The 23,786-nt window shown below is 41.0% G+C and overlaps 1 protein-coding gene across 1 annotated transcript in view; it reads left to right on the top strand.

Moving 5' to 3' along the window:
• Positions 1 to 17,221: 17,221 nt before the first annotated feature.
• Positions 17,222 to 23,786, top strand: part of SEC24B (SEC24 homolog B, COPII coat complex component) — a gene marked incomplete at its 5' end in the record, with an annotated part of 46,827 nt that continues 40,262 nt past the window's right edge. Inside the window, 2 exons of the mRNA XM_081999161.1 lie at positions 17,222 to 17,351; positions 21,308 to 22,012. Of these exons, the coding sequence (XP_081855287.1) occupies positions 17,222 to 17,351; positions 21,308 to 22,012 (835 nt within the window). The remainder of the gene's footprint in view (positions 17,352 to 21,307; positions 22,013 to 23,786) is intronic.

Here is a 23,786-nt window from a genome sequence, read left to right as displayed (position 1 = left end):
AATCGTATGCTTTGTGGCTAGAACTTACGCTGTTAGTAAATGCATGTTAAACCCTGAGAAGATTACAGTGCAGCCCTGGGATTTCAAGAAACTTTGGGGAAATATCCAGTCATTGTCCCACTATTGTGTTACAATTACCTACAGTGTCAGGAAACAGAAAATTAATACTGATTACTGTGTTCCTCTGATTTACTCTCAATGCAAGAATGAGCTAACAAATTGAAACCTAATTTAATTTTGATAGAAATTAAATTTATTCCATCCGAATTCATACCTAAAGATGATAAAAGTCATCTCTTAGAAAGAAATGAAGCAAAACACAGTATCTCTAAACCCATCCCTTTCCTGGCTTCACAAAACAAATGTAGACCTGCCCTAAGTGCGCCCCACTCCCTGAAAATAAGGAATAGGTAACTCCTTCTAACAAGTCAACAATTTCAATGTATTTTGCTCTTGCTTAAATTTAAAACTGTGCAGACAGTAACCCTTATTTAAGGGGAAACTGTGGTCCTAGAGGGAATATGAGTAGAAATGCCTCAGAGAGAGCAACTGCCTATACCAGAAAATGAAGCAATAACCTAATAATGTGTCCTTGAACCCAACAGCAACCAGTACTCTGAATACTTCTCCTTGTCCAGATGCATTTTATTCAGTGGCCTTTTGGCATTTTCAGTCTCTGGAGCAAGGCTCTCCAATAAGCTGTAGCCAACTGTGAATTTAAAATACTGCCTCAGCCCAGCATGACTGCTCTCTTGACGTGAGCTTGTGCCTTGATAGTTCACTCTGCTGTTTGGACTGCTCTTCATTACAAGCCAGTCCAGCTTCCACTTATTTTCCCATAACCTCTGGAATGATCTGGAATGATGAGTTTGCATTCTGCTCAAACACCAGCTAATAGTTTAACAAAGTAGGAGACCACCACAGACTTACCAAGCCAGGAAAAACCACCACCCAGAGGAATGTCTTCCCTTCCTTTTACACTGCTGTCTTATGGGCATACGCACGTGAGTCACATTAGCAGAAATGTTTTACACTGGGGTGTGCACTCCTGCAAAGATTGTTGTCTCTTTTCTGCATGTGGAGTGGTAAGAGTGGTGGGAACCTGCAACGTGCAGCACAATATCTGAATGGAAATAAACAGTGACAAAAATGGGTTTGCTACTTATAACTAAGGTGTAAAACAGTAGAAAAACAGAGACACAAATGGTGAAGAAAATTCAGATTTGCTATTTTGTGGATGCAAAAGATACCAAAGTGGATTCTTACTTAATCAGAGGCTAGAGGAAAGGTAAAAAGCAACTAACGAAGTTGTACATGGGTCTGGAAGACTAATTTATTTGAAGGCAGTATCTTATGAGATTTTCTTGGTAAACCCACCTATCCTTACAGCGCAAAGTTGTTATTTTTTCACATGCATTACTGTAAAAATATTTAGCGCAAATAACACTGCTTTCCCACATACGTCTACTTTTTATGCATGTTGCACCTGAGGTGCAATTTCTGTCAGTACTGAAACTAATTCCTCACGTCCTACTAGCGAATTTTTTTCTCTCTGTGAGTGGTTATGTCAGTACTAGAGCCTCATGGAGTATAATGTATGAATATGCACCATACTAGTGCTAAACTCCGTTATCATGGGACTTATTACAGGTTTCTTTGTATACCTGCTTTTTCTCATTAGTTATGACTTCAGTGTCAGCACCAAATGCCAGTCATCTGACTCTCAACCTTTCCATCACAGAATGCCTTTAATATAGACTTCCCATCCAGCAGTAAAGGAAAGGCCACGTAATACCCCCCCCCCAACACTTAATTATAATGCCTCTGCATGATACTCATCAAAAAGCAAATACTCTGCTGCTGTTTTAAACCTGGTGGAAGGCAGAGTTTACATTTGTATTTCAGGATATAATCTACAAAACCTAGCACCATTTAACAAAATGGTAAAACTCTTCATGGCCCCCAGGAAACTAATACTGGTACATTCCCAACACTGACCCCCAAGAAGAGTCCCAAAACAGAGGAGCTCAAAGCCAGCTGGTTAGTTTTACTGAGGTTTGGTTCCTGGAAAAGTAGCACACGTCACCTCCACAGCTGGGGACTGAGGCAGTGAACTGCAGCTGCCCCCTGGGAGACCTGTAGGGTCTGGCAATAAATACAGATTCCCACATGTCAGTCGGAGACCTCAGTGAGGTCTGAGCAGACCGTGCTTAAAATCCTGACCCACAGCAGTGTGCCCCATTTGAGTACCCTTGCTCTAAAGCATCAGAAACATCTGTACTGAAAGCCATATTGCAGGTTTGCTAGGTGAATTCAGTGCTCCTCTGTCTTCCATAAAAGAAGGTGAGTAGTGAGCAGCTGTAACACAGAAGTCTAAATATCCACTAAAAGCATATTTTTCTTTCCACTGCAACTGAGACCTGCCTTCCCACTTCTCTGTGCAGGGCCAAAATATATATTACTGATTCATTATGAATAGCTCTGCCTAGCAGAGCTTTGCCTATTCTGCAGGTAAAGAATCCAAGAAGTACGGCTCAAAGATGGTGGAAGATATTTACTTTCAACAAAAATGTTATAAACAAGCTGTATGCTATCTGTAACACCTTATTTCCTCATTTGCAGTTGAATCCTTCCTCATGAGAAAATTTAGAGGGGACTTTGCTACCATATTTGTGGTGAAGCCACAATAAATCCAACAGGATATTCCACTCAAGGGAGAGATCCGGGAGGGGGGAATGGTATAAATTGCCAGCAAAAGCAGAACTATTTCAGGGTGGTCTACTTAGAACTAACTTCTCTGCTTGTTGATTATGTTGTTGATGGTTGGCCAAGTTTTTTTTTCAGAAGTACCTAAAGTTAGCTTAAAAGGTCATACTTGGGAATGCAAATAAATGGCCCAAATCACACACATTCTGTGCTCCAGCAGCTCAGCCACTGGTTTAATTATGAAGGAAGCATGCTGCTTATTCATCTTCCTAAACATTTTGAAAATCTTGACCTTTGATTTTCAACCAACTGCGGTGCAGTGTCTGTCTAATCAACAGTTCTTCATCTATTCCACCAAGAAAAGCAGTAAAACTCTGTACACGTGAGCCTGTGAAAGGCATAAAAATGAAAGGCAAGATGAAGCTAGTTTCCGCAGAATGGCCAATCCAAAAGCAAGCTGCCAACATTCCCACTTTTTAGAGGCCAGCCTGCCAAGATAGGAAAGCCTCTTTCAACCCTTCCTAAAAAAACCTAGGGTTTTTTAGGAATCCATGGAGGATTTGCTAGATTTGCTTTGCGGTACCGTGTTGTTGAGGGACCTCACCAGGAAGCAAGTGCATGGAATTAGATAGCGAAGGAGAGACCAAGGGATCTGAAACACAAGTGGTGGGATCACAGTGGGGTAGCACTGAAGAAGCTGGTGCAGACCCAGCAAGCTGTTTGTGGTAATAGAGAGAATTACTACAAACCCTCATCCTCATTCCACGAGAGCAATTGGTAGCTGTTAACTACATGCAGACTATAAAAGGAGAATGAGAACCGGCCACCTTCAGCCAGAAGAAGAATGAATAAAATGCATTAGGTCTCCTACATATGAAGAATCAGAAACCTATACAAATAAACTATTTCTGCAACAAGGCACAGTGCCAGCAGCAACAGTCTGAACTACTAGTCTGCTCTGACAGCAATGAGAAATGGCAGCTACTCAGAAGGCATCACCTTAAAATAATAAGAGCAGAAAGTGCCCCAAATCTGCATATGGACCTCACTGTCTGGCTTTTTTAGGAACAGAAATACTTTGGCCATAGACAGATTAGTTTCTGGGTTTGGCTTTTGAGAAATTGAAGGAATCAGGCAGTGATTTAAGAGGAGTGGATCACCCAAAGTCCATACACGGCTCGGCTGTGTTAGCAGAGCTTACTGTTCTTATCTCATCTTGCTTGATTTTAAAAAGACAACACAGCAGGGTACATGCAGAAAACCAAGAGGTCCAGTTCCACAATTCTCCTGTTTGCATAAGCCTGCAGTAACTCACTTGGGTGAGTGGCCAGTAGAAAACTGATAGGAGACAAGGATCTGACCCCCATCTGGAGAGTCTCAAGGCAATTGAAGGACAGAGAAGCAGGGCTTCCGTTAATGTTAAAAGCATTTGTAAGACCAGATTCCCCCTTTTCCTGTGCAAATGTATTTAGATACATCTGTGTATTAAAATTAGAGAAAAGACCCCTTATAAATTCATACTCACTCTGCTGAACTTGTGACGGGGTGCAGTTAAAGTAAACAGTGGAGAATGGGAGATCTGGGAAAAACTGATTTGACCAGAGCCTCCAGTTAACTGTTCTAATTCCTTCCTTCCTCTTACATTTTATTTCATTTCTTCAATCAGTCTGTGTATTTTTCTTCTGCAAATGAATCACTAGGGAAAGATGTGCTTTTTAGAAAGGTTAAAGTAGTGCTGGCATTCTCCTACCAGGCAAAGGAAAAGTGCCCAAACTCAGCTCCAAGAAGCTCCTGATTGCTCTGATAAGCACTGAAAACACCATCATCTGCACTTTAAAGGGATCTCCATTTCCCCAGTGCTAGCTTTGAACTTAATTTCATACAAAGAGCTTCATATAACAGTGGATCTGTCTGCAAGAAGAGCAGCATTGGCATCAACCGCTATCTTTAGTTTCTTTATCACCCTCTGTGACTGTAGACTTGTTAATCAAGATTCTTGTCCAGCTGAGTATGTCTCCCATTTTGATACTCCTAGGAGCACTGTTAATCCTCCTTCCAAAGGAGGGCACACATTTAAGATTAACTTTTGTAAGAATTCACTGTGAAATGCCCACAAGCAGCCAAGGGACTTTTTAGGCTTGACACTTGCAGATCAAGTATCCTATGACTTGCTTGGTGAGACTGTTCTGAATGTTGTCCTGTCATTTACGGATCAAGTCTAAACATTTCATCATAACCTCTCACGTGCAAAGCTCCCGCCACTTCCTCCTTCAAATCCCTCCTTAAATGCATTTCCTTTGAAAGGCTTCCAGTATTCCTCTGCTCACCAATAACATCTGCACCCACTTTATGGTAAAGTAATATCAGCAACTTGTGCCTAAAGTAGACTTTGTGCTGCCTGTAGCAGGGTCTAGTCTTCCATCTGTTTGCAAAGTATCTACATATCTTAAGATCATCCCCTTCCTTCCCCCCAAAAAGCAACCAAAAACTGATATAACCCAGGATCAAGTTTTGATGGCAGATCCTCCAGCTGAAGAAAACAGCAGAGTCTTCCAACCAGTTTCTTAGAAAAAGAAAAAAAAGGAAATACTTCTCTTGCACATAGGAATTCTTGGAAGCCTCAGAAGTACCCTTCTCACAGAAGGAATATTTGCAAACCTTACAGAATAGAAATAGCAAAAATTAAACTTTTTCTTGCTCTGCAAGACATACTTTTCCTGGAAGCTATAGGATTATCAGAATAGGCTTTCTGATCAAGAACAAGTTTTTCAGCTTACCCAGTTAAGTTTAAGTAGTTACTTTATCTTTTCATTGTATATTTATCTTCCTGTCTTCTCCCTGTAAAGGCCCACAGAATTACAGTTGGCTTATTGGCAAAGCTAACCTGGAATTATGCTGTAACATCTGATTACTGCTGACCCACGCAAAAATATCAAATGTATCATGCAGCATATCTGTCCCTTTCACTACACCAATTTCCATCTTCCTTGGGACCTCAGACCCTCAATCCCCACATCCCACTCCTACCTGTCATGCTGCTGGTTTTGCCATGGGCCGATATCTCGCTTCCCACTGCTGCAGCTGCCAGACGGTGACTGCCACACCAGCCTTCAGCAGTGGCAACAAGTGGGATCTGGTCACAAAAGTGGCAGTAGCAGTGATGGAAGCTGTGTGAAGGCAGTGGCTGAGGAGTATATTTTCCCTAAAATGGCACCTTAAAGAATATACATTTGCTTTAGGCGCACAACATAGTATATCCATAAGGCGGGGCCATAAACGCACAGAGAGTTGAGTCTAACTGGGAATCAAGCTACTTATTTATACAATATTCTGGACTTTTAATTCGATGTATTTAGATACCCAAATAAATGGCCTCTTTTTCTGTAAGGCTGAGAACTACATTTACTAAATATGGAAATAGGGTATCTAAAAATAAACACAGAAGTATGAAGATGTTAGCCTTATTCTATAAAACAGGGGCAAGAGAACTGCACCAACTTATACGTCCAAAACAATTCTCAAAAGTAGCCCTTATCCCACCCACCCCTCAAAGAACCCTGAGCAAAACAAAACAAAACAAAAAAGCCTTCACAAAAATTCCCAGAGTTGAGTGAACATGTCAAGAAAGGCAGAGAGAAAAGATTGCCAGTGATAAGCGGGCTCCCTGCAGATGAATAGCCGTTTATGTTGCCAAAGGACAATACAAATTTGACATTGTTTTACTAATTTTCACATTCTTCATTTTATGGCAGCAATCATCATAAGCCAGCAGAAGACAATACTATCTAATGGCAAATGAACAATGCGAGCACTCACAGCATCCCCAGCCACTGCGGAGGGTGATAAAGCTACAGAGCATCTGGAGTTTTGCTACAGCTACAAACAAATATAAACATATAAATGGAGTTTACAGTTAATCTTCATATTTTTGGAAGTCTTCAACACAGCTACAGCAAAAGCTTTTCCAACACCTTAGCTTCGAACTGGAATCACCATTAAACCTATCGGGTTTCTGCCCAGACATAGAAAATCCCCTTACTTGAATTCCCAGGCGTATTTCTAATTTCTCCATTTAATTACATCCCAGAATTTTAATTTCATTTTATCCTGGAAGGTTTTTTCAATATATGTTTAAGTCCTACTATCAAGCAGGCTAAACCATTCCACATATAGAAACACAAATCTTTTTGTTACCCAAATCCCAGCAGTCAATATTCTAGATTAGAGAAGTAAATTCCTGGGTCAGTAATTTATATCAAACTAAACGGCAATGCCTTTCTTTAACTGCTAAAGTAGTCCTCCCAAACTACTGCAAACTGTGAGTTACTGTTTCACTCAACACAACAGTCTTGTACATATTTCTGTCTCAAATTTCCCCTCTAAATGCCTACAAAAAAATGTGCCGTGGCTCCGCCTGGTTTGAAGTATTTCTTCCTTCCTTTTTGCCTTCCCCGGTGCTGAGTGCATTCCACGTACAGCAGCATCTCCTAGTGGCCACACTGCCTCTGCTCCCTGGGAAAGGCAGCCAGCAAAGGGAATTTTTGTTTCCCACCGTTTCCACTATGTTTCCATGCGCTTATGTAATAAAAGGAGTCAGCTAGGATCAGGTGTTGGTACTAATGCTGCACAGCAGTATTTACCTTTGTTGAAATGAGGGCTGCCCCCTGAGATACAGAGGGATCTGGCGATGTGAGGGTCCTAATCCTTCCCAAGGGCTGCCAAGAGAGGCAGGTGGGCTTTGCTGTACGGCCCTGTCCAAGGGTCCTTTGTGGGGAGAGTTTCTCCAAGGCTTGAATCAGATATCAGGTCTAATTTTGTGCTAATTTATACCAGTGTAATGCTACTCAATTCCTGACTTTTACCCTGTCTATACGATGAGGTGCAATGGTTTTAAACTAAACAAGGGTGTAGACTTAGACTAGATATAAGGAAGAAATTTTTGACAATGAGGGTGGTGAAACTCTGGCACAAGGTTGCCCAGAGAGGTGGTAGATGCCCCATCCCTGGAACCATTCAAGGTCAGGTTGGACGGGGCTCTGAGCAACCTGATCTAGTGGAAGATGTCCCTGCTCATTGCAGGGGAGTTGGATTAGATGACCTTGAAAAGTCCCTTCCAACCCAAACTATTCCATGATTCTAGCAGCTTAAATGAAAAAGGTGTCTACTTACTTTCAAAACAGTTCATAATGAAGAATTTATTCTCTGCTTTATCTGGAAAAAGAGAAGTGCTTGCATGGACTTACAGAAATACTGTGGATAGTTTCCATACAGACAACAATTTACAAAGAACTGGGGGAATGCTTCAGTACTTTCTGTAGAAAGCTTAGAGGGATGCATAGGATTTCAATATGCTAAATGCAGCAAAGAGATTATAGATGCTGTTAACACTTCAGCTTTAATCTGTAGCTAGCAGGCTACAGCTGGGTTCCTCAGTGTGCACAGAACCAAGTACAGTGTTTCCAACACTCACAGGATAGGTGTAAACCTCTGAGCTGCTGGACACCCACTGCATTCCCTTTGGCCATTGCCACTGCTGAACACAGCACAAAAAGCCTGTATTCAAGAGAGTGTCTCTATTCAGGGCAGCTTAAGCACCCGCTTAGCTCCTCTTGAAGTCAAAATTAAATGTCAGGCATGAGTTTCAGGACTTTCCTGAATCAAGGCAAGTCCATTATTTGGAAGGGAACTTGCCTACTGAATTCATTCCTAATCCTGGTCATTATATCCATGCTTGCATTACCCCAATTCACAATTGTTTGGAGCTTCATTATTGTTTTTTCTGAAGCAGAACGTTAAAACAGATCAAGTATTCAATCTCCAGCGGTAAAAAAAGGAGCAAAGACTTAACATCAAACTTGTGCAGGAGTGCACGCTCACATGGTTTCCTGTCCTCTGTGTAGATACATCAGAGGACTTATTTTTTTGTTTCATATGGGTTTTGATCTCTGCTCCACTATAATTTCTCTGGCAAGGGAAACATCATACAGCAGTAACAAAACCAGCATTATTTATTTATTGAGCACTCTCTGTGTGATTGACATTTACAATACCCAGAGGGAGACACAGGCCCTGTCTCAAGGGTCTCGCAGCCTGGAAAAACAACACAGTTTAGAGTCATTGCCCAGACAATAAGAGCCAAATATGTGAACCTCAAACAATCCACCATTTATATGTAAATGTTGCTTTTTTTGCTGGATTAATATAGAAAGCTTTAGCAGATGAACAGTATTTGGGGAGAAAATATAGACTGTTTCCACTGCCAAGTAGAAAAGGCAGAGAAAATATTATTTGCATTGCACCCAGAAAGATTAAGTACACTTGAAGAACCAGGGGATCAAATCCTCAAGAGGAATAGATGTTGGTACTCTGTAATAGGTAGAATTCAAAAAATCCTGAAAATAACTGCATACGTCTTCAGTCTGAAGTAAGAATTAGAAATGTGTTAAGCGCTGATGTGATCTTGAAGCCCATGACTCACAGCGCTCTCCTCTCGTCCTCTCTGCCTCTCTCTCCCCACAAAACTCCTCTGTTAACCCGTATTGCATTATTCCAAGTAGGAAAATCTCATCTAAATCTAAACTGATTCTCTTCTTTTTCCTCAAAGCCCAAGGAAGCTACTACAGCACAAAGGGAGCAGGATTATCTCCAGGGGCTTTATGAAGTGGGAGGAAGCTGCTGCAGAGATTGCAGAGCAATCACTTTTCCCTGAACTACTGTGCAACCTGTCAAACAAGGCAAGTAAAAGCCCCTATATACTATTAGTAACCAATATCACCAGTGATGTTGCTTCAACTCAAATATTATTTCAAATACAGGACATCCTACTGATTCTCCAGTTATTCGATTGTCAGGAATGCTGCCATATTGCACACTGTTCCTACATACTATACACTAATGGGGAAAAAAAATTACGGTAAATCACACATTATTTTTTTACATTCTGAAAATAAATGACCAACTTTAAAAAATTAATGTTTTTTTTTTAATTAGTATTATTCCCTGTCATTTGTTGAAAATCAGTGCTTTTTCTAATTGAAATCCTTAAGAACTAATGACCTCAGCACATTGAATGTGAATCCTGGGGATTGATTCATGTCCAAAGCTAGCAGAATGCTTGTTGGTTGCGGCTCCTGCCTCTGGGAAATATGAATGCCTGCTGCTATTCTCATGGGGCAATTTATTTATGGTCCCCCCTGTGCTTGACCAGCTCCCTTCATGAATGCGTTTACTTGGGGAATAGTAAAATAAAATCTTTGAGCACAGGCTTCTCAGCTGCTCACAGGTCTCCAAGGAGATGGGAAAAGAGGCTTCTCATTTCTCTGCTTTCTCCACCTCACATGTAAAGGTTTTGGTCCTGTGACACAACCCTGGAGTATAAAAAGCAAACAAGAGCAACAAAAGTCGTCACAGCTATAGGAAGTTAACAGCATGAAATTTTGTACAGGAAGGCTAAGTTTAACCCCAATTGCCCTGTTCAAGTCTAGCCTAGAGCTGGAAAGAAAATAGCTGGAAAAAAACAACACTGTTGCATGACAGCCTTCGCTGCTCTCTGAACAACTCCAGACTCTCAGGGGTGAATGTGTGAGTGCTCCCAGTTTCAGAGACCTCAGATCATATTGGGGTAATTTATCTCCTATAAACGTAATCCCCACTCTTAGGAACAAGCAAACTGGGGGAATGGAGCCTGTCCAGTTGATTTTTCTGGTAGTATTTTACCCTCGGAAACTACACAGGAACACACTCAGACATATACTTAACGTCCTTAATCCAGAAGGCACTTAAACACATTATTAACTTTGGGCATATGTTTCTGAAGCTGAAGACTTGTTTAAATACTAAAAGGAATACAAGAAAATGGCTGTTTTGATCTTCTGGCCAAAATGAAAATAAATCAACAGCTCTTTTGGGTCAGCCTGATACCAAAACAAAAGGCTTTTTGACATCAAGGAGAAAAAAAGGTGTGATGGGAGCTAAGCTGTCAATATGAATCACTTAGTTGCATTTCAGGTGCTACCAGTCCTTTCACCACCTTTCCTTATTTTGCGTCCTACAACAGTCAAAAGTGCTAAAGAAAGTACTTTTGAAACTGAAAATATTGAATCATATGTCCAAATGGTGTCAGGCCAGAGCTGCTTTCTTTGCAGGTAGTAACTAATCTGTCAGCAAATGTTCATCTACCTCTAGAATTGAACCCAAATGGAGCTCTCAGTTACAATGAAAGCAATTAAATAGAGGTCAAAGGAGGAAAAAAACCAGAGATGCCTCTCACTGTAGGCTAAGAAGCAGCAATGTCTGTTTGTCTTAAGTCATAGCAAGCATTTACAGAAAAATAGTTCACCTCATAAAATAATGCCACAGATTATGCTACTTGCTCTTTTGTAACAAAACACTTCCACTTTTTCCTCGCAGGTGTGATCTGCATCTGCACTATTTCCAGTGCAATGTGAAATCACAAAACACAAGCTGCTCTTAAAAGATAAGATGGCAGAGACCTATTTTCAGTTCTTTTTAAAGCAAAAGCATCCCAGCAAATTTTGATTTTTGTGTATGAAAATTTACATTCTGTATTAGAAAAATATTTAGATGTAGGCATTTTATTACTGAAAGGAAGTCATTGGCTTTTATAGTTATTTTTATAATTTTATGTTATGGGACAGTTGCAGTCTTAGCAAAAGAAGTGCTAAACAGAGGTGTTCATTCTGCTGCTTCCTGTTTAGGTGAATTTGAAATTATAGTGCCACCACTTATTTCAACAGAAGTCAGCGGTGTAAAAATAAAGGGTGAGTTTTACCCACTATGAAGATGATATTAAATTAGGAGGCAACTCCTGGGAAGAAGCTACCGATAGGTAAAAAGCCACCAGTGAAAAATCTCAAAGTAAGATTGAGGCTGGTAAGGCTGTCAGAACAACTACAAGCACGAAAGAATTTTTTAGATGGGTGGTTTACATGTCTGAAAATATTTTAAATAATCGTGGTTTTCTCCATGAATGCTACTACTTAGCTTATGCTTGCAAATGAAACTGAGCACTACTGTTTCATTTTTTTCATGCATATAATGTTATATGAATCAATCTGTAAGCTTTTCTTAATTTTAGTAATTAGATTTCTTTATTCTTCTGCACAGTGAAAAGCATTCTCTGGGTTCCTTCAGCTGAAAATCATGCACTGGTACTCATGAAAAAAATCTAATCTTAAATAAGTAGTACTTGATGGGGTACTATGATGATATGGCTATAAAGAGAGAATATGTCACTTGATATGATGTCTTTGAGTAATGTTTTTCCTACTGGCATGGAGCTTCCTGTGTCTCCTCCAGAGTTACTCCCACCAAAGAGGGAGTGCAGAATTTGGTCCTGGTCAGCCAGAGTCCATAATATTTAACTGTTGACAAGCTTCCCAAATATTGCCAAAACATCTTTTGAGAGGAATTTTTTCAATTAATTAGTTTCAGAGGGCAGCAATCTCTTCAGATAAGGATAGAGGCAATTCCAGCTTCTTATGTTGTTTCAAATGTACACAGAAAACCAGAGTTTCTAAAGTGTTACTGCAAAGTCCTTGAGGTTTACAGCATTAAGCTGCTGATCCACAGCATGGTACTTCTAAGTTTTAATTGTGCTTCAATGGTTTAATTATCTTCTATTTTAGTTTTGGATGGTTTGATCCACAGTTCACATGAGCCTATCTCATTGCTATCATTCACATGAGAAATCCTTTGAAACCAAGGGTATTACGATGTGACTGAGCTCCTCAGGACCTATGGCATACATAAATAGTAGAGCCTGCGCAGTTGTATAGTGTAGGGGAGGAACTGTGTCTTTTGGTTTGGGCCTGCAGGTTTCTTAGTGCCCGTGTGAAGATACAGTGGGGATCAGTGACGTAGACATCCAGAAAACTTGAAAAACTATTTTTGGATACAAGTTCACATGTTTGCGGCACATTCCTGTTTTAGAAGTAACAGCAAGCTTTGCTTTGGCAAAATGGCAAGCGGCACATCTGGAGCCACAGGAGGAAGAAAGGAGCTCCAGTGGTTCAGATGAGTTCCATCTTAATGGAAAACCTATAAAATATCAAACTGCCAGAGAGTAATAGATCTTTCAGGGGTTTATTAGTTTTACAGGTCTTATAAAAATTACTGGAAAAACATAAAACTTTAACAACTGAAAACTGAAAAGGTTTCATGAGCTTAAGCTAGGCCTGTTTGGATCACGGCATCACTACATTTCTATAGCTGGCATGTGGCACACTAGCTGCAAAAATTCCCCCGAGTCTCTCGCTTTTGTTTAGCTGTCCTCCAAGGTCACATGAAAGCTTATTGCTAGTTTCCCTTTGAACATTATTTCATGAAAACATTTAGATCTCTGGATATAGCTGAGGTTTTTCCTCAGTCATAGCTTGCCTGGTGATTTCTAAGTACTAATGCCATAGACTCAAGTTTGTAGCTGATGAAACCACCCAGGAGTATTACAAGTCTTGATATAGATATCTATGTTTATCTACACTGCATACTCAAGGGACTTACCAGGCATAATTGCCAATCAGGAGTATCAATTTAAGTAAGAATTTATGTCGTATTTCCAGATTTGAAGAGGTATCACAGAAATTATAGACTAGACTGTGAACAGGGATGAGACCCATCGTTAGGGGTTACAGAATGGAACAACTACTCTTTCAGTCTCAGACACAGAGGCCATAATAATTAGCTACATCCAGCAACTATCAGCTGTAGCAGTTAGCAGAGCTCATTGCCTTAGTCCAGAGAAGAGCTAAATCATTCTTTTACATCACTTACAGCCACCCTAGGATGATGACAATTAGACTGCTGTGGATGCCAAGGTAGCCAAAGGTGGCTGGATCACCACCATTAGGTTGGTAGTGGCAGTGACAGTCCACTTTATCCTATAATCTGTATAAGGACTGGTAAAGATGATGTCCATATAAAATGTGCACATGTAAAGTTTTCCTTAGAGCTGGTGAAACCACAACCAGGCAGATCCTGTTGCTTTCTGAGCGTTTTCCATTACATGTATAAATACCCCAGAAAAAAAGAAAGGGAAAGAAAAAAAAAATCAACAAAATTATGCACAGTTCAGTCTTGTGTACCCAACCTGGATACATGCCAAGTGCTTCAGGTGGACAAACGGAAGCCCTGCTCATTGCTGAGACGCCTCTGGAGTTACCTGGATAATAAAGAAAACAAACTACATGGAAAGCAAATCTGTACATGTATAAGAAAACTGAGCTGCATCACAACTGATTTCTCTTGCTCTGTTAGGTTTTAGATCGTTGTAAGATTTTTAAAGTGGAGCATGACTACCCTGGGGCCTCTTCTACTAATTAGCCAGCTACAAATGAAGTATAGCACAGATCTCACCCAGAGGATGCAGGGATTTATCCTTCAGTCAGATGCAGAGGTCACCCAAGCAGAGGCACACTTTATAGTGACATCAAGAGTCTCAATTTGCCTTTCTCACTCTGGAAAGGAATCACACTGCTACAGCGACTACAGGAAACTTACCCAACACAGTTTGGGACTTCTGATTGTGAAAATGAGAACCCTTATTACTTTGCACTGAAGTGGGCCACTTCCTGTAAGAAAAGCAGGAGCATAATTAGAAATGTATTAGTGATCTAGGGTGACTCACAGCTATATTTTGTTGATGGAGATTATAAAAGAAACTAATTTTGACATTCTCCTTCTGAAATGTATGACAAAGTGGAAGAGACTTGGCTTAGTTATGTTAAAACTCAAAAGTATTTCTAACTCAGTTTATAATGATTTTGTTCCCAGATTTTCCTCCTTGCAAAAATAACATTCGCTCTTTAGGTTTGCACATTTAATGCCCCTTTTATCAGATTACAGGTAATGAGATGCATTTTCATGTTTTGGTCCCCCAAACCCAAATGACAGAGTGACCTTTCTGTGTCATTGCAAAACTTCCTGCACCAAAGGTCAAAATAAATCTGTTAGTAATTAAGTTTCAACAACTGGTCAAAGAATTTGTTAGTCCTGTAAGCTTGTTGCTAGACTAAGTGGAAAGAATGGCCTAGGTGAGCCAGCTCACATGTTATTTGTTGCCTGATAGCATAAGCAGCAGTCTTTAATACTCTTTTCTTGCTAATGCATTCAGATTCATTATAAATGAAGAAAACAAAATTAATGGATTTGAGTTAACAGTGGATTTCCATTAGGGGCTCGTGTTCTAGCTGCCAACACATCTGGATTTCCTAGGATGAATGGGTTTAACCACAGTGCAATTGTTGTTTGTAGGAAATAATTAATTAAGCTGTGTAAAAGGTTTTGTGAAAGCGTTCAAAACAATGGGAAAATTCCCAGTTGCCTCTTCTTGCTTTTAGCACAATGATATATAATCCCCTTGTGCTTGACCTTAAATTGACGTCTAATTTTAAGAGATACATAGGATACATTTATGGTCTCGCAGTACAAAGAGTTAGAGAAACAAGACTTTGGAAAGGGAAAACCTTTGTCAAAACACAGGTTCACACATGTTGCATGCTGTGACAAAAGATAGTTGTAGTACAAAGAAGCAGTCAGGCACCTTCTAAAATGGCATTGAGAATGATAAGACAAACCAACTGGTTGTTCGTATTTCTGAATTATTTTGCTGTCATGCATTCATTTCACCCAAGTACTTTGTGTGAGATAAGAGAATGGGTTCTAAAGAAGGAAGAACAGCTTTACCAGTGGAATTTGTTAACCCTATCACAACAATATAGCCCTGGGAGGGACTTCAAGAGATCACTTGCACCAAAGCTGGATGACAATCTAACTGTTGAAATGTTTGTGTAACCCCTGTTAAGAATCCTTCAATTACAGCAACGTCACATAATTCCCATGTCATCTAGTCCTTTAGTATCTTAAGGTAATGTTTTTTTCTTAATAGTTCACCTGAACCTTGCTGCATTTTGAGCCCTAGCTTACTAGGACATGGAGAAGAAACTATTTGTTTCAGATACGACTCTACAGTCTATCAAAGGACTAACGGAGGCCCTTGCAAGACATGTCTACATAGTCTGATAAGGTACAAAGGCTGCGAAACTTTAAAATACAGTCTGTTCCTCCAATATTTAAAGATGCCTTGCATGCTTCGAACAAATAACAGTAACAGTTAGAGCTGGACCATATGCTTAGCATACAGGCAAAGTAATTTTAAAACTATTAAAGTGTTTAATGACAAACATACTTAATAGGCAGTAGGAAAAACAGCATACAAATAGGGAAGGAACTGTTCAAATATGCGTAACACATAAGGGTGACTCATTGTCATTGGACTTGATCTTGACAACACGATCACCAGGATTTGTTATTGTGCTCTCACTTTCTGTACATAATGCACAAAAGAACCTCAGCAATTAATTCAGTCTTGAATAGCATCTGAGTGAACGACAGATGATAGATAGGTGGTAGAGACAGTCAGAAAAACAGTCAAAATTAATAAGGTTTAGTGTGTGACTGCGAAAAGTGCTAAACTGAACGGAGATCCTTTGCCAACGGTAGAAAACAGAGGAGGCTCACCAACACTTTCCTTTCTGTTTAGACAATATGTGATATATATTCTGTACGAAGACTGAAGAGACTTGCCTTATCTCACCTTGCTCTTCCTGTCTTCACCTAGGCCTTTCTGTCTACCTGTACTATAGACAGCATATACAAACTATATAGAGGGAGACTATCAGTATACACTCCTAACACAGAAAGAAAAGCCTTGCCTCAGTTCACCCTGCCTCACTGATGCTTTTCTGTCTGTGTATGGAACAATTACAGAGGGAAATTTATCACTTCACCCCACGTCACCTCACCTTGTGAGGCCTTTTCCCCCCCGTGCCGAGCACACACATTACCTGTATGTGTTCCACAAGTACATACATTTCTAAGATATAAACAGCCTATATTATCTACACAGACAGAAAAGCCTCAACTAGGCAAAATGATGGGAGGTGTGTGTATAGTACATGCACGTCTGTGCTCTGAGGCGGGGACGGAGAAGCCCCACCCCCCCAGGCCTGCCCGCCCGCGCTCACAGGGTTACAGACGGGGCGTGCGGCCCCCGTCACCCACAGACTAAGCGGGCCGGGCCGGGCCTCGCCGCGCCGCTTCTCCCTGCCATGCAGGCCGTTCCTCGCACGGAGCGGGTCAGGCTAGCGCTTCCCCAGGGTGCGCGGGACCCGGCCGGGCTGCGCCTGCCGCCCCGCGGCGAGAACCGAGGCCCGGGAGGGCGGGGGGAGGCGGGGCGCCCGGCCGCCCTCACGCCGGGCAGGGAGGCGCGGCTGAGGCGCCGCCAGGGGGCGCTGTGGGCGGCAGCGTTAACGGCCGCAGGGCCACGGCGGCGGGAGCGGCGCTCGGGCCCGCCTGCGCGCTCCTGCCTGCCCTCCCCGCTTTCGTGGGGCGGCCTCGGCTTCCCGTCCGTTGCCGGCCCCCTGCTCCCGGTTGTGCGGTCGAGGCGGAGGAGGAGGAAGAGGAACGGTCCGGAGTGAGGAAGCATCTGCAAGAAGCCATGTCCGCACCCGCCGGGCTGCCGCCGCGGCCCGCCGGTGCCGCCGCCACCGCCGCCGTTTACTCGGGCGGGCCTGGCACTTCCCGGGAGGCCGCGGCCACTCAGGGCGGTGCGCCTCGCTACCAGAACGGTGAGGGGCCGGCGGCCTGCGCGGGGCCTAGCGCTGGCGGCCGCGGCGGCGGGGAGAGGCCGCCCGCGGGGTCCCCGGGGCGAGCTGCGCGGCTCCCTCACCGGGGGTCCTGCGGGTGCCGAGGGCGGGGGTGCCAGGGGTGCCGCTCGCTTTTCCCTCCTCCGTGGCTGGCGGGAGGTGCGGGGAGCCGAGGCGGCCGCTGTGGGGGGCGGGCGTGCGCGCGGGGCGGGCGGGGGGCCCGTGGGCCGCAGCGAGGCCGGCGCGTAGGGAAGCCTTATCTGTGGAAGACCGCAGAAGCCGCCGGAGCCGCTTGGGGAAACGCGCGTCCCGCCCCGGGCCCTCGCCGCGGCGTGCGGAGTTAACTTTTAAGAAGGCGCAGGCTCTCCCAGCCTCCCTAAAGGAGGGAGGAAAGAAAGAGTTGTCCCTTCTCTCGCGGATTTGGATCTGCTCGGTGTTGTGGCGCCTGCTTCGTGGCTTTTCGGGAATGCTCTGGAGGCCAAGGCACCTCCAGGCCTCGGCTCCTGCAGTTCGTGCATGAGTGGGCCGAAAACCCCATACTGTAGGTGGGAGTACTTAACTTCGTAACTGCTTATGAACTTGAAAGTAGTAGGTGGGTAGGCAGGCGTTCACACAACTGGATCTTTGAGTTGGATAAACAAGATTGGGCCAGTGAAATGCGGGCCACTGAAAAACGAAGGTAAAATAGTTCAAAGTCATAAAATGCTGACTTTTCATATGGAGAGGTATTGAGAGTAACTGTACTTTGAATTAAAATAATTAGCGTGCAGTTCCTCATTTTTAAATTGGTGCGCTATAAAATCAGTTCTTATAAATACAGCTCGTTAACTTTTCAGAATGCCCGTATGATCTTTGTCCCCACCTAATAATGGTTTGGTATCTAAATTGGGCCTCTTGCTTCCATGGAGTTTTAGCTCCTGCTGTTAAACCCTTTATTTTGTAGTCAGGCTATTTTGTGCACTGGCTTTTTTTCTGTACAGATCAGTATGCAACAAAACTACAAAATTTTTTACTCATGAATATTTCTTATGTCAAGAGGGGTAGTTAAGTGATAAGCACTTATATGCTTATGAAGTAGGTTTTGAGTCAGTGTGCAGATAATGCAAAAGTCGCTGAAGTGAATGAAAAGGAAGATAATTAAATGGTACGTTTCAGGGAGATACTAATGCCTCAGATGTGTCCAGACTTTAGTATTGTAATGCTGAGTTTTGTCGAAATTATTCAGAAAATGCCAAGTTGTATGGCTTTTAATAAAAAACTTGTCATTATCAGGACACAGCTACTACAGCATCAATAACCTGGAAATGTGTTTCACAGAAACAAATAGAAATGGACGTCATACGTTCTCCTTGTGTTTTTAACTGAACGAAACAGTAATTTTAAATGTTACTCAACTTTGGCGTCTGTGTTCCGTAAAATACCTTACAGTGATTTGTGTTTGGTGATTTGTAGGCAAGAACTCTGAATTTGTCTTTTTGTGTCATTTAGCAATAGCATTCCAGAACTTTTAGTTTAGTTTATCTATCTTCATTTAATCTTCTGAACTAATCTTCTGAAGTTATAACACAGTATTTGAGGCTTCTTATTTTTTTAAAATTGTAATAGGAGGGGGAGTAAGAGGGGAATAGGAATAGAAAAAAACTGTACTGGAAATTTCCATTTTGTCTGCTAGCAACTACGTTTCACAAATAAGATTGTCACTGTTTTTGAAACTTTATTTTACGTGCATATAATGGAATTTAAATGTAGATACTGCAGTGAATACAGCTATTTCTGTATTAGCTGAAAGAAAACACTGGTGCATCCTTTCAGATGTTGAGAGTGCTCTGTGTTTTTAATTTCATAAAATGTGGACTTTTCACGTAAAACTTTGAAGTAACTGGGATCTGATGAAAGAGAGACTGTTTTTCTGCAGAAAGCAAGCAACCTGTTGCATGTACAGTGATACTAAAAAGGATGTTCAGCTTTGTTTTTAATAAGTTTTGCCCGTTCCAGTGACTTAAGTCCATTTGAGACCCTTGGAGACTTTAGTTTTAGTATAACTTAGGTTTTTTAAAAAACTCACAACTTCTTATTTGTATTTTTTTTCTTTTGCAGTGCTCTCAATTTGATACTATACTGAAATTAATTTTTAATAAAAAAATTGCCCTTCTTTTGGGTGTTCATAAGTCCTGGGCTTTAAAATACAATTCTTCTGAATAAAGACTTGCAAGTTTGATAAGCTTTTATTGTAGTAGTCTTGCAGGTGGCTTTGTATCTAAGTGGAAAATGACCTGTTTCCTAATTTCAGCATAATAAAATGTTGCTTATAAAATCAGTACTAAAAGATGATAAATTTTTCCAGTAGCGATGGAGGACTTCAGTGCTAACAACTTAATGTATTGAAATATAATGCTGAGAAGATAAATGCATTGAATCCACATGGTTCTCCAGAAGATTTTTGTCCAGTGTTTTCTACAAATGGTTTGTGAGATTATCATTGGTGTTTCTACTAGCATTTTGTGACCAGTTTTCATTATGATGTTATTTAGTTTGTTTCCCATCCCTCCTCAGACTTCAGATCTTTTGCATAGTTTCACTAAATTTGTTATTTTGTAATTTTTTTGTAATTTTTTTTTTTAAGCTCCTTATGCTTTCTCCCAAAGTGCCTTTCTGTCTTTTGACCCAGCAGCCTAAGTTTACCGTTGTTAATTTTTTACCTCCTTTCTCTTCTACTCAACTTTCTGGGTTGTCAATTATGAAAATTTTTAATTTTATCAGAAAGGAATTTTGGACAGTATGTTCCTTGCTTACAGGGTTCTGTTAACAAATTCATTATTAAAATTGCCTTGCAAGTTAATCATAGAACATCTGGGTGTTACTTGGAAAACCGTGACTTTTCAGAATTTCAAGAGAAGAGAAGTAATACTTACATTTTGTAATCATTGTAAATACAAGGGGGGAAATCAACAATTCATTATTATCACAGCTGGTCTTTAATTTGCAAGTGGCCCAGTGCTGTGTTTGTGTTTGTATTCACTGAAGGCTGGGAAATAACACCACGGTCATTCAGCATGATGTAAGCAGTAGTGTGTGGTAATTTTAAGAAAGGAAGTTATCCAGGGAAATGCATTTGTGGTTCCCTAGAAAATAAAAATAGGGTTCAGGAAAAGAACTTGAGGAAGAGCTTTCAGATGTGCCATTGAAAAAAAACCAGCTTGGACGTAGTTAACATTCGATCTCTAGCAAACAAGTACTTATGTGACCCTTGCTGGACCAGTATGTAGTTAACCTCTAACGTTGCACAGCCAGTTGCAGTGATAGCAGAGGTCAGTTTCTCTGATAGCAACATCTCCTATACCTTGTTTAAGTATCAGGCAGTAAACAGAGATGAAGTGTCTTGTCAGATACTCTGTAGTTTCATAAAAATGTTGGTTTTCATAAAAACATAATAGAAAAGAATATAGAAGACAAAAATAACAGCCTGCGGCATTTTATCTTGGTCACTGTATTGAGGATTTATAAAGAAGAGGACCTACATCTTTACACATTGACATTCATTCAGTTTCTTTAAGGCATACAGTTGTATTCAGACACTTAGAAACATCAGTTTGGTGCTTACTGTTGCTCGCTGTTTGTTTAAATATTAATCTCCTAAAAACTCTTAAAAGTATTCAAAGTACAAATGTTAAGCATACAGTCTTGGCATTGGAAACCTCTTTCGATAATGGAAGCAATCCGTTTCTCTCTTCTGTGTACGTTTGCAAATTACTTCAACTATTATATTTTGCATGTGTTATACTTGGTTTGTTCTCTTTCTGCTGATGGAAATAGACCTCAAAAATAGTCACAGAAAACAAGGAGAAACCAATTGTTGGTTAGTTAGAGTAAATACAGAGTCAATTTGCACTACTAGCAGATGCATCTTTAATACATGTGATATTTTCGCTCCTTTTCAGGTCCTGTGCAGAATCGGATGCAGTTCCCTTCTGGCTATGGCTCGAATCCTCCTACCTATGGTGCACCCTCAGGACACTATTCCCAAGTGCCCAGTAAAGCTGCTGCTTCACATTTGGATAATCAGTATAGAGCCAGTTACTACCCTACTTACTATTCAGCACCAGCACAAAATGTCATGACACCTGTGGGTACCAATGTGTTGAATACACAGGAAGCACAGCAGTTGTACAACAAAACTCCTCCCCACACTGTGGGGTCAGCTGAAGGACCTATTCCAGGAGCAATATCATCTGCATCCTACTTGCATACGAGTGCTCAGCAGTCATATTCATACTCGGCATTTGGTAATCACTACAGCCCGTCTGTCAGCTCTTCAGTTGCATCTCAGGGATTTCCTCTTAATTCTGATCACTACACCATGCCTGTGGTTTCTAGTGCCATGTATCCTAATGTTTCCTATCCTGCGGCTGCTGGCGGTGTGTATGGGCAGGCATTTACCTCTCAGAGCCTACCTGCTGTTGGACAGTTCAAAGAGACAAATACATATACTAGCCAGAGTACATCAGTACCTCATTCACTTCAACAGCATGTTCCCGTGGGATATAATTCAGCATTATCAACTATTTCATCTACTCAGTCTGTTCAAGACAACCGCGGCAGGAATCTCACTGGATCGATTGCTGTAAACAACCAAATAAATACAGGTATGGTATTATTTGAAGATTAGTGAACTTCCAGATGTGTCTGGGAAACATCAGAAATCACATGCTTTTGTTGGCTTGTACTTGTTGACTGGGTGGAATTCTGTATCGTAAGTTTGAATTCTGTTCTTACTCATTTGTGAAGCTTTTCTCATTTGGTTACCACAGTGCTCACAATAGCAGCTAATTGTATCACTGACGTGTTTCTATTAAGAGATACTGAAAAAGACACTATTTGGGGAATGGTTTTAGTTTATTGGTTTTTTTTTTATTTAAGTGGCCTTGGAAGGGAATTTTTTCATGCCATTTTGAAGGAGTGTGTAATTTCTGAAATATGTCTATTAATCACAAAGGTACTTTTTTTTCCTCTTCTAGCTGGAGAATTTTTTAAAGTCGTGATCTATATTGATTCCTTACATTTTACCTAACTGAACATGCATGCACTCTTTTCTTCAGAAAATTCAGAAAAAGTAGAAGCCTACATGGGTTTGAAGACAATTGTTTTTTTTTTAATTAGTATTTTTTATAAGCATTTGAATGAGAGCGCAATTTAGGTGGTTTTAGCTGATTTTTGTAAGCAGCAACTTGATGTTTTTAGTATGGCTGTAGCTATAGAGAATGAAGTTGCAAAGGTGGCAGTTGAGGGTGAGTATACTTAGTCCTTGCTAGCAGTCTGCTTCATGGGGAAACTGAGTGCAAGTTCATAGGGTAGGCAGTACTTGGTAGGAAGAGTGGAAGAGACTAGAGGTGTGGGAGTGCCTCCACATTGAAACATTGTGCTCTCCGAGAGCTCAGTAGCATGTGCAGGAAAACTCTGGTTTTCTTTCTGTACTGGTAATTTTCTGACTTCATGCAGTTTTGACTTGTAAGCTGTGCAAGACTAATGGTTTTCTTTTTCTGATGAGACAGATATTAGAGACCTGTAGAATGTTTCCTTTTTTATGCCAGATATTTCAGATTATAGCTGAACATTGGAATTGTTATAGGAATCCATGTAGCGGAGGTTTTCGAAGACCAAGGACTTATGAAAGAACATGATTTTGATGGTGGTAAAGCTTTGCCTGGGAAAAACAGCTAAGCTTAAATCAAGCTCATCCAATCCATATTAAGGTTAAATTTAGTTTCAATATTGCTTCTTTTCCCCAAGACTAGGATGTAGACTGTCATCTTTCAGCTCAGTTTTACTAGTTTGAATATTAGTAGAGTTGAATTCTGCCTCTATGAGGTGCTCTGTGTGATTTCCTGTAATATTTCAAAAACATGAAACAAAATACTGTTTAAAAAAGAAACATAGGGAGCTCCTTAAAAAGCTTGTGAAGTTAATGGCATTTCAAGACTGAGCATAAAAATGAATTCTTTCAAGGACTAAAGTTTTAAAGTTCTGGCCAAAAAAATTCTGTTGAGCGCAGAATCTACAGCTGGTCTTGGCAGAATGCAGGTATCATTCCAGAATAGTAAGATTTGCAGTAGTCCTATAAAAGTGACTGATTGTTTGTTTAAACTGTTAGTGTTTTATTTACCAAAATTTTAAATTTAAATGCCTGTTAATTTTATTTCCTTTGAGGATGTCTTGAAATATATTATTTGTTCATAACTATTTTTTTTTTTTATAAGGAGCATCTGTTTTAAAGGTGAAACAGTGGAGCTGACCAGACTGTGAAGGGCAGTTTGAGCAATGGATAGTCTTATTTCTGAACCATTCAGTGCTCTTCTTAAAGGAATGATTAATACATGGCCTCAAGAAAAAGTTATGCTGGCATTTCAAAGAGCTGATGAT

The sequence above is a fragment of the Phaethon aethereus genome, assembly GCF_964289735.1.
Source record: "Phaethon aethereus genome assembly, chromosome: 4".
NCBI lineage: Eukaryota > Metazoa > Chordata > Aves > Phaethontiformes > Phaethontidae > Phaethon > Phaethon aethereus.
The sequence above is the reverse complement of the archived record's forward strand: the minus strand, read 5'-3'. Positions and strand labels throughout refer to the sequence as shown.